Genomic DNA, 10,873 nt, shown 5'->3' on the forward strand with positions numbered 1-10,873 from the left:
TTGGGTGATATGGATGGGAAAAGTGCACCAAAACATATGAGGACCATTTAGGGAATAATTGAAGTGGAAACCTTGCACACTGCTCCTTTAATTAGGTAGATTACTTTTTAAACACAAAGGTATTCACGGACAATGTAATTACAGAATTACTGTGCAGGAAGGGAGTGAGATTTCTCTCAAGGGATGTTTTAAAGACTTTTCTATTGAGTGGATATCGACTTCACATTCATCAGTGGGGGAGAAACACATGGCTTAAATGCATGTGCCATATTATTCTTCCAGTAGTATGTAAAGTATTTTCAGTCACCATCAGTTTTCTGCAAATTCCCAAAATAATAATAATGAGTATACTCAAGTCAAATAGGTTGTATCTACAGTAAAACACATTTGACACATTCATTCAAAGTGATAACTAGTATTCAAATTATACAGCATACAAATTATGGTCTCCAATCCGGGAACATATTCATTGAAAGTTACATGAATACTTTATGTTAACAGTTGTCTAAAATGAATCTAAAAAATACAAAACTTTCAGAAAAGAGTAACAGTGCAAATGTAACAGGTTTACAGTACTGAAAACACTTTATTGGAGGCTAGAAGAGATAAAGCACAAATAATAATTGAAAACAAATGAAATAATTATAATAATTTGGATAGTAGATCAACTCTGGTACTGTTGAATGCTTGTGGGAATTTAGTTTAGTGTACTATAGATTTACTTTTTTAGTACTAGTTATTTATCCTCTTTCTCCACCTAGCGGGGTAATTTACAAGATTGCCCTCAGAAATAATAATTATAATCGTAATTTCAGTTTATATCTTGTTTTACAAATAACATTGGTACATAACATGGAATAACATTTACATTCAAGATACAATTCTGCAATTGACCATATTGTTTGTTTATCGGAGGTCTCTTTTGGGTCATAGCAGGAATAACCCATCTAGCGCTTTATATATGATATTCTATCTAGCAGACGGATCTGACGTCGATACCTGTTTCCCCCGTCGCATAAACGGTTCGGCGCCGGATTCAAACGCTTGACAAGAAAGTTTCGCACGTCTTTTTTTATTCATTTTTATATTTTGTCTCATAAACAAGCTCTGGGTTTTATACATTTCAACATACTTTCAGAAAGACTAACACACTTTATGGTAAGTAGTATGCAAAAATGTAACACTATCAACTAGGCAGCCATAAAAGACTGCGTCCGTGGTTACAGTGCTAAACTTTAGCATTGTTATGCTAACGCTTTGTCCATGATTATTTGGTTTATTTCGTTGTGGCTTCCCGTTTTACTGTTTAAAATAACACCTTACTTGCCTTTGGTAATCCCGTCTGACAATATTTTCCTCTCTTTAATCAAAGGGAATTAATACATTGTGAAATGTAAAAAAAATATCCGTTTTAATTTTTTAACTGGTGTTTTAATCCTGAAAATGGGTTTACAACTTGCAATAGTAGTTTCTGATAAAAGGTGATTTTTTTTCTTTGAATATGTTGTCAACCAAGGTTAACAGATATGGCCTTAGTGGAAATGAGAAAAACAAACCCAACAAAACATAATAGTACCTTTACAATTAATGTACCATCCTAAGAAATATACAATCATTAATCATTTGACCTTGCTGTGTTAATGTTAATGGTTGTTCTGCTTTCCGATAAGATGAGCGCGCCCTCCACTCCCGTCTCCCGTATAAGCCAAGCATGGATGTCATCTCTGAGGAACAAGGCGATGTCACCAGCAGCGTGTAGCACGCCGCTCCTTGCAGCCTTCCCCGGCAATGACGATGAAAAGGAGCGACGTCAGCGCAGACGCTCAAGAGTAGTTGACCTTCAAACCGCTACGGAATCCTCTGTGAATGAATCTGGAACTCACAGGTATAAGATTGTATATTTTGATCGACAATTGTCCAAAGAAATGTGTCAATTATACAAATTGAAGCGATTTAAATTGCATCTAGTGCTGCAGGGACGCCGGCTGCTGTGCCTAAATTGTCCAATGCTCAAATCTCTGAGCATTACTCCACATGCATCAAACTCTCCACTGAGAACGTAAGTATGTGTAGACTTTTTTCCAGAGGTCAAAGAATGACTGAATATTAATGTCAACATATCTTACAGTGTTTTATTCTCTTTTTGATAGAAAATTACAACACAAAATGCCTTCGGACTCCATCTTATTGATTTCATGGCTGATATTCTTAAACAAAAAGATTCGGAACTCACAAATTTCAAGGTGTAGTATCTTTGACATGTGCAATCTTGCTTGTGTTTATCATTTATTCAAAAAATATTGTTAGGAGTATATTTGTATCCATTTTGTTAACATGTTGTTCTGAAATTCTATATACAGGTGGCAGCTGGGACACTAGATGCCAGTACCAAGATCTATGCTGTCCGGGTGGATGCAGTTCATGCTGATGCCTACAGGGTACTTGGTGGTCTTGGCGCGGAAACCAAACCAGGAGAAGGTCGGAATTTAATTACTGGGACGCATTTATTTTGAATTATTTATAACCACTGACTAGCAATTTGACAAATCTCTCTCAATGTATTTTAACCAATACTGTAGATCGAGTAAAAGATGAAGATGAGGAGGCTGAGGTGACTGCCAAGCAGCCAAAGAAGAAAAGACCTCCAAAAAAGACTGTGGAGCAGAACCTGAGCAACTTAAATTGTGCCGACTCTGAGAGGAAATGTGAAGTACTGTGTCATTTCTATCAAATCCTGCACTGACATGTTCAAATATATTTAAATCAGGAGATTTCACTTAACTTGTAAGCCTATCAATGAATGCAGTTTCCTCTCTACATTATTTCATTTAAAGAAATGTCATTTCACAACTGACATTGTCTCAAAAAACTTGGCTTTTCTTCCCACGCCAGGTGGACCCCATGTTTCATCGCATGGCGTCATCTTTTGACGAGAGCAGCACGACCGGGGTCTTCTTGTCTGTCCTCTTCAGTGAGAACAGCCGCTGCGAGCTGCTCTTTCCATCAAGCATGGTCCTTCTGGAGTCCAAGCCCTCGTACTCTCCCCCACCCGCGACCACGGTCCCCGCATCACCATTCATTGGTAAGCTAGAAGAAAAGGGGTCCGCTAATACGGCGAAAAGTGACATTGTTTTTTTTTTTTTGCGCGTGCAAGATGTTTTCCACGTTTATAATGTCATAGATCCGGCGTTTGACCATGTGTTGTTATTTTGACAGCTGGACTGCAGCGATCTCAGGACAAAAGCGACATCTGTCCCTCTCTGAAGGACTTTTCCTTCACTAGCTGGAAACCTGACCAGGTAAGCAAACTTATTGGATTTGTTTAAATTTATATTTGTTTTCGTAGTTCCTAATGAAGTTCGAAGTCAAAACATCATAAAAAGTGCTGTAGAAACAAAGAATTTTTTTTTCTAAATTTTTCATCATCTCTTTGTTGCATCTTTCCGTACCATTGGCCAGTTGACGTCCAATCGCATGGCTTGAAATGATTTTGTCACTAGTCGACGTCTAATCCATTTGAAACTGGAGATTTGGCAGAATTTGTTTGTAATCAAGAATGATTACATTTTGAGATGTTGAGGTCCTCTAATTTGATGACCTATATTGAGTTAAAATGAGTCTACGTATATAATGTTGCTTAAATGGCTTCTGATTTTTATATATTATAAATCATGTGAAATTGGTGTGATAAAATTATGTTTGAATGCTAATTTGACACCTCGTATATGTCATCTTGGTCTGAACATTGCTGGCACTTATGCACTTTCAGACAATGAACCAACTTTTGGAGAAAATGAAGCAGGGCGAACACGTTTTTGACATCAATGCTGAGCCTGAAGTGGAAGAAGAGGATTACCCGGAATTTGATGGCGACTACCAGGAAGGCCAGGGTGACGAAGAGGGACACGAGGAACTTAAAGACGCTTGTCAAGCTTCAGGCTCTGGAAGAGGACGGTAAGAAAAATATTGGTCTTCTACTCTACTGTGAGATATTCAGGTTTATTAACATTCCACCAACTTTTTTCGACAATGATCTAGTGATGTGATAGCCATTGGAAAAGGAGATATCACAACCATGTGTCTGCAGCTGTCCTCTGAGCCCAGAGAGTACTCGTACTTTAGTCCCAAGACAATGGCCACATGGGCTGGACCGGGCTACTGGCAGTTCAAGCCAAAACACAAGTGTAAGTGAAATATAGAAAAAATGTGCTCATCATCAAATCAGTGTTTCATTTTAGCCAGAGTTCTTTACCTTAAATTTGGAGATGGCAAGTTTAATTTCCATCCATGACTATACTGTATTTTTTTTATTCTTCCCTTCAGTGGATCATTTGCCCAACAAGGAGACCCGAAAAAAGAAGCCCAAAAAGACATTCGAAATAGACTTCAGCGCTGATGTCAACTTTGACACCTTCTTCCGTTCCACCAAAGTAACTTTTTTTTCTAATCATTTAAAAGGCTACAGTGTCTCATTGTTTTTTGTTTTTTTTTTTGTAGGCTGGCACCACTCTGAGCAAGTCGAGCCAACGTTCCGGCAACAAGAATACAATTCTACCAGCAGACTTCCAGTTTTCCCCAGAAAATCTCTCCCAGCTTAGCCTTAAACCATCCGTGTCGGTGAGACTACTACATTGCATGTGTCAGCCATCGATTGATTTTGGATAATATTCAATAACTATAAGTTCAGTTGTTTTTGCCAAACCTAATGTTATTCATATGCAATTACTCATATTTATCCATTGTCATGATACTGAAAGGAAATCATCACTGTTTTAAATTAAACGCTTTTGTTGTTTTCCTTTAGTTATGTCAGGAAGCAAAGAAGAGGCTATCTGGAGAGCTCGGGGAAGGCATCGGCGACTACGATTACAACAACGCCAACGATACGAACAACTTTTGTCCGGGTCTTGAGGTGGGAATTTCCTTTTTTGCAGCGAATGAAGACCAGTCTTAACCACTGGTTCTCTTCAGGCTGCCGACAGCGACGATGACATGGAAGGAGGCTTTCCTGAATCTGAGGAGACACAAGCTCCAGGCGGAAGCTTGCTCCCGCCCTCAGACGAAGGCGTCTCAACTTATGGTGACGAGGATCTCGTACCCGAGCCATTCAGGGTGGGTTTCTCGGTCGCCTAGAGTTTTTAATACCAAAAGCGTGGGGGCTGATGTCATGAGGAAGATTGTTGAATTCCAAAAAGGATGTTGGTAACTACATTTCTTTGTTCGTAAAGGTCAGCAAAATAGAGATCAACTATGCCAAGACGGCCAAGAAAATGGACATGAAGAGACTTAAGAGCAGCATGTGGACTCTTCTTACTGAAAGTGAAGAGAAATCCACAACGGTAACTCATTTTAGGCAGATTGCCTGGAGTTCAACTGCAAAATTTAGTATTTGTAGCAGTGTTGTTTTTTTTAACTCTAAATGCTTTTCATCATGTCTGCTTAAATGTTTATTTCAATGATTTTCAATCTAGGAGGCGGAAGTTACGGAAGACCCCGAGGTTTGTGGCGACAAAGTCTTCAGCCAGACCACCAAGACGTTACTTCAAAGGTGGAAGACTTATTATAGTTCACTTGCTTTGAGAGAAAATACTAAGTGCCCGTCGTCAAAAGCCATTTTGTTTTTGCACACAGACTTTACGTCGCCAAAAGGCTTTTTTTTGTGCTTGGATTTAAAGCACTGTTGTAATGGGTTAATGACACTTTTTGTTTATAACTGCAAAAGTTGCAGTATTGCATTGCTTTCCAAAGTAATTTACTATGGAATTTTCATTTTACATGTCCAATTAATGAAAACATGAAAATTCTGTCACCCTAGACTTCCCAACACAATGGCTCAGAACCTGTCAGTACCTTTGGCGTTTGTTGCTTTGCTCCATCTTGCAAATGAAAAGGTGAGTGGTCTTATATATAAATATATATCATGGGGGCATTCCAATTTTCATGTTTATCTGTATGTTGTGTGTTTTTAGAATTTGGAGTTAATGAAGGTTGATGACATGTCGGACATCATCATCAGACAAGGCCAGTGAAAAGAAAAATATTTGCATATACAAATTGTTATCTTCTGTTTTATTCTCAATGATCTTTTATGTGTATATATATTGTCTCTTAGCAGCAGTCTTGAATTTCAAAAAAATGAGACATCAGATGAGATGGCATGTTGCAATTTGTGGATGTGTGTTTTCCTCGCACAAAACCTGACCAATACCGTTCGTTCAATGTTGCATGCTTCTCTCTTTCTTGCATAATTTGTGGTAGCTACCATACATGCTCTGGTATGGCCGATATCTTAAAACAACCAAGTTTTGTACAGTTAAATGTTCTTAATGTGTTTTTGAAGTTGCTTTTTATTGCAAATCTGAGGTGCTGTCCCGTACATTTACTTGTATGTAACGGGAACAAGTCTTATAAAAATGTTTAGATTTAGATGTATTTATATAGCAATATATATATACAATAACAATTGTGTTTTATTTATATATTTAGCCTATTTCACCACAGAGCGGCCTACATCAGTACTAATGCTCGGGCAGCATTTTCCTAATATGAAGAACCAGTTTTTCTGGGCAGGGTGGAATGTGAAAAGACGTCACTTTTCACAATAAGCAGGGAGTCATACAGTTTCAGCTAAGTCAGGTATTCAACAAGACAAAGATTATTGTTTGAGGCAAATAATTATCATTAGTTTATTTTTTAGTTATATCATACTTGAATATTTGTCCTCAAATTGGGTTGCATTTTGACACCACTGGCCTTAAATTGTCATATAAGCACCCTTTTAATGGGACTTGCGATTCTACTTGTTTTTTATACCTATGGTTATCACGCAGGTGGAAAAGGATGGTCATTACGTCATCAGACCGCACCACTGACGTCAGGTTAAATAAACAAGGCCTTCAAGATTTAAAAAAAAAATAAAAAAAAGTTCTTAAAACTACAAATAAAAATTAGGTATTTAAACCTGGACCCATATAGATGAATTCATCACATTGTAAAAGTTAAAGTACAACAAGAAGACAACAGCATTTTCTCAGTTTGTTTTGCACACACTAGTAGTATTTTGATTATTTATTCGATTCAGGTGCTCATTGACTAAAGTGGAATTTGACAGTTATTTTATCCTGCAAACGGCAAAGAAATCAATGATATCAGTGACGGGTGTAGTCAAAAGAATTTTGAAGTTTGAAGGTTAGGGGAGGAAAAAAAAATAACGCGGAAGTTGAACAAGAGGAAGCGCACTATTCTTCCGTGCCGTATTCAATTCCTCCCGTACAAGAAATACAGCTTGAGAAGACTGCATTAACTTCGAATAAACGTTAAAAATCGCCTGTGTTTTTTTCCCACAAGATGGACTATGACCCGGTAAGTTTTATTTGACTCTTGGGTTCTGTTTTAGTCATTAGACGCTTAACGTTTCATATTTCTGTATTCAACTTGCGAATATAAAACATTGTATGCTTGGTTTTAAAAAAACAATATATGTTGTTTTGTTTCCATACTAGTTGAAATATGGGCTGATTGTTTATGAACTTTTACAAGAAAGTACGCGTCAGCTCCTGTTAAACGTCACGACCTCGCCTCCCTGTCGAAAACAGCCATTTTATATCGCTAAACTCACATTGAAGTCGTTTTGAATGTACTTAAATATTATTGCCTGAGTTTAAACGGCCCATGTGCGTAAACGATCCTATTTTTAACACATTTGAATAGGGGGAAACGTTCACGTAGATTGGACGTCTATTGTCGTCATTGGCACGGAAGTCGGAGCACATTAGCAGTTAGCCACGTACATTTGCAATGAAAATATTGTAAATAAAATCAAATCATTCTGTTCAATAGTAGAAAAAACTTCTGTCATGGTAATTTCTCTATATATGTATACATATCCTAATTGACACCTCTTCAATGTCCCCTTTTTTAAAAATATTATTGCCAAATGACAAACAGATAACATTATGTTTTTTTCTCTCATAACCGACCTTAAATCTCGCAGTACTAGCATTTTTCTTTTGGAATATTACAATGTAGGATGTCTGTAGAAGACAGAAAATGATAACAAAACCTGTTTCTTCTAGACAAGAGGTATTATGTTTACATTCTAGTGGAGACTCATGAGACTCCAGGTCCCAGTAATGTGTATTCAGGAACACGGCTATCATATTTCTGCCATGTAATAATTCCACAGTTGCGTGAGGTCACCGATGACCTGCAGTCAGCTGATCCTAACATGGCAAACCAGACTCAAACGCAGGTCTGCAAGCAACCAAAAGGCCCGTCAGAGACGACAACAGCGAATTATATATGCAAATGTTTTCCACATTCCAGAAAGTTCCAGTTGAAATCGTACCGGCGTAAAGTGTAAAAATGCTACCGCTTCAAATTAGGATAGACTTAGCCAACTTGTGTTTAGTAATGTTTCTATATGATTTATATACCATTTGAGTAAATAAACAATGCTTTTCTTTTTTTCCCATGGTGTAGGAGTTGGGGGGTGCGGCTGGAAATCCAGAGCAAATCGATAAAGTGCAGTCCTTGAAGAGCGAAGTCGATGGCGTGAAACACATCATGACGCAAAATGTGGACCGAATCCTGGCCCGTGGGGAGAGGTTGGATGATCTGATGGACAAGTCAGAGGGTCTGCAAGATGGGGTCAGTATTTTTATCACTCTCATCTGAAAATAAGTTCGATTTAATTTAAATCCAAAGACAGTGCGGATAGAACACGGGTGTCAAAGTGGCGGCCCGGGGGCCAAATCTGGCCCGCCGCGGCATTTTGTGCGGCCCGAGAAAGTAAATCATCAGTGCAGACTTTCTGTTTTAGGATCATATTAAAATGAAGAGTATAGATGTATATTAAATGTCCAGATTTCCCCCCTTTAAATCAATAATTGTCCTTTTTAAAATCTTTTTACAGTTAAAAAAGGATATAGAATAAATATATATTTAAAAAGCTAAAATAAGCATTGTTTTAGCACAAGTATTATTTTAAGGCAGTATTATTTTGGTGGTCTGCTGACAGATGTTACCCACCACTTCTGTCTAGGCCAAACACTTCAAACACACGTCACAAAAAGTGGCTCGCTCCTATTGGTGGAAAAATGTCAAGCTGGTCGTTGTCATCGTGGTGGTGGTCCTCATCATCGTGCTCATCATTATCCTGCTGGCCACTGGTGTCATTCCTGTTAGCGCCCCCTTGCCGCCCATTGTGGAGCCCACCACCAGCCCTTAAAAAAACGCATCAATTTATATTGTACATACACACCTAATTTAATCATTCCCTTGCACAGTTACCAAATTTTGGGATATGTTAAGATGCCGTCCCATTATTTTCTTTTTTTTTTTAGGCTAAAATGATAATGGTTACATTCAGTTTTAAGTATTTTTTATGATTCGGTGTGAGTAACTTCTACAAAAGTCGTTGGTTCAATTTAAATGTCCATTTAAATTGTTTTTACGTCGTTTGTAAGATCATGTTTTATTAATGTTAGAATTAGATTAGCAAGTTATGTGATTCAAAATTGTTGTTTAACTGTGTAACTTGTTACTTTTTCTGCAAAATTCTATTTGTTACGATTACAGTAAGAGTAAAAGTTTTCCCTTGTAAAATTTAGTTCGACAATGTTAGTCGATAGGCACTCTTATTTTGAAGGTCAATTTAATTCCCTTTAACTTGTAAATAGTTTAAATTTTTGCTGTTTATCTGTGTACAGTATATATGACTGTCTTTCAGCTTTGTGTTAGTGAATGTCTGTGATTTAGGCGTATTTATTACATAGGTTCTGTTGCACGGTGGCTTTTTAAAAATCAATTTTGATCAGAGTTTGTCACAAAAAGATTTAGGAACAGGCAGCATGTGGATTCTTTGAGGAGAGAAAACCTTACATGCTTTCCAAAAATGTTTCTATTTTACCCTTTGCATGTTCCTGGTGTCCATTTGTGATTATTCTTTGATTTTTATTTATTTTTTTCTTCTCACGGATTCAGCCCGTCGTTACTGTCATAATGACCGACTGAGCCTTGAACATCTAACTTGTGATCTAACTTTTTCTAACTGAAAATCAATTGTCGTATCTTATTTTTTATGTAGTTTTCTTAGATTAAATAAAATGCATTTACTTCTCTTTTTTTATGTCTTCATTTACTACCAACCACTTTTGAGATTGCAGGAAAAAGTCCAGTGTTTTGAAACGCCTTAGTCAAATTGGACTTGCCACACAAAGGTTACATAATTCAGGTCAACAACTAAAAAATTACACCAGATTGTTTTTTTTTTCTTTTTTTTTCAGCACGCTGTCAACTTTCTTTGAAATTATTCTCCATGAATGGCAGCAGTGTTGAAAAAAAAACAAGTCATTACATTTTGTTTGCCACTTTTTCACAGTAAGAGCCAGTGATTTTCCCTCTACTTTTTTTTTAACCTGACCTGTACTCGTGTCGTGGGAAACAAATTGTACCACATCAGGCTAAAAGAGATTATTTTCACCCCAGCATATTTACATTGGGTGAAAAAAAACGAGTACAACAACAATATACTGCGTCTAGTGTGTAGTGTTCAAATGCAAGTGAGAAGTCTTGTTCACAATTGCCAATGATGTAATTCTATTGTTTGGACATGTTGAAATGTAGCATTATTTTGTCAATTAATATATAAATTAAAATTTTAAAAGTCCATACACACCCCTGTTTTGATGTCAGGTTTTGGTTTCACAAAATAGACCAGCACCTTTATTTATTTTTATTTTTTATTGGGGATATCTCATTTGTGATTCATGTTTATCCAGGAAGTTATTGAAATCATGCAAAAATGATGCGTTATCTGTGTTGGCACAAGATAGAGTCCGAGTCCAACTGAAAAATGTCAGCCAACCAGGAA

The 10,873-nt window shown here is 37.2% G+C and overlaps 2 protein-coding genes across 2 annotated transcripts; both read left to right on the forward strand.

Moving 5' to 3' along the window:
* Window positions 1–1,003: 1,003 nt before the first annotated feature.
* LOC144195512 (condensin complex subunit 2-like) lies at window positions 1,004–6,209 on the forward strand. The gene is made up of 18 exons (XM_077715212.1): window positions 1,004–1,158; window positions 1,671–1,885; window positions 1,969–2,059; window positions 2,151–2,243; window positions 2,361–2,478; window positions 2,580–2,710; window positions 2,893–3,082; window positions 3,217–3,299; window positions 3,770–3,954; window positions 4,039–4,184; window positions 4,324–4,430; window positions 4,498–4,617; window positions 4,805–4,912; window positions 4,972–5,112; window positions 5,229–5,339; window positions 5,472–5,548; window positions 5,816–5,891; window positions 5,970–6,209. Exons 1-18 carry the CDS (start codon window positions 1,156–1,158, stop codon window positions 6,027–6,029), a joined length of 2,055 nt encoding a protein of 684 aa, XP_077571338.1. The 5' UTR covers window positions 1,004–1,155; the 3' UTR covers window positions 6,030–6,209.
* Window positions 6,210–7,193: 984 nt separating this feature from the next.
* Window positions 7,194–10,121, forward strand: LOC144196077 (vesicle-associated membrane protein 8-like). Its single transcript, XM_077716068.1, has 3 exons — window positions 7,194–7,362; window positions 8,482–8,649; window positions 9,044–10,121. The coding sequence occupies exons 1-3, from the start codon at window positions 7,348–7,350 to the stop codon at window positions 9,227–9,229; spliced, it is 369 nt and encodes a 122-aa protein (XP_077572194.1). The 5' UTR covers window positions 7,194–7,347; the 3' UTR covers window positions 9,230–10,121.
* Window positions 10,122–10,873: the final 752 nt, after the last annotated feature.

This window comes from Stigmatopora nigra, chromosome 4 (genome assembly GCF_051989575.1).
Source record: "Stigmatopora nigra isolate UIUO_SnigA chromosome 4, RoL_Snig_1.1, whole genome shotgun sequence".
NCBI lineage: Eukaryota > Metazoa > Chordata > Actinopteri > Syngnathiformes > Syngnathidae > Stigmatopora > Stigmatopora nigra.

What these genes read in the sequence shown, in the direction of transcription:
- LOC144195512 (XM_077715212.1), top strand. An exon ending in CCTTCTTCCGTTCCACCAAA is followed by an intron (nt 4,431 to 4,497) that starts GTAACTTTTTTT and finishes TTTTTTTTGTAG; the next exon opens with GCTGGCACCACTCTGAGCAA. An exon ending in ACTTTTGTCCGGGTCTTGAG is followed by an intron (nt 4,913 to 4,971) that starts GTGGGAATTTCC and finishes GGTTCTCTTCAG; the next exon opens with GCTGCCGACAGCGACGATGA.
- LOC144196077 (XM_077716068.1), top strand. An exon ending in CAGAGGGTCTGCAAGATGGG is followed by an intron (nt 8,650 to 9,043) that starts GTCAGTATTTTT and finishes ACTTCTGTCTAG; the next exon opens with GCCAAACACTTCAAACACAC.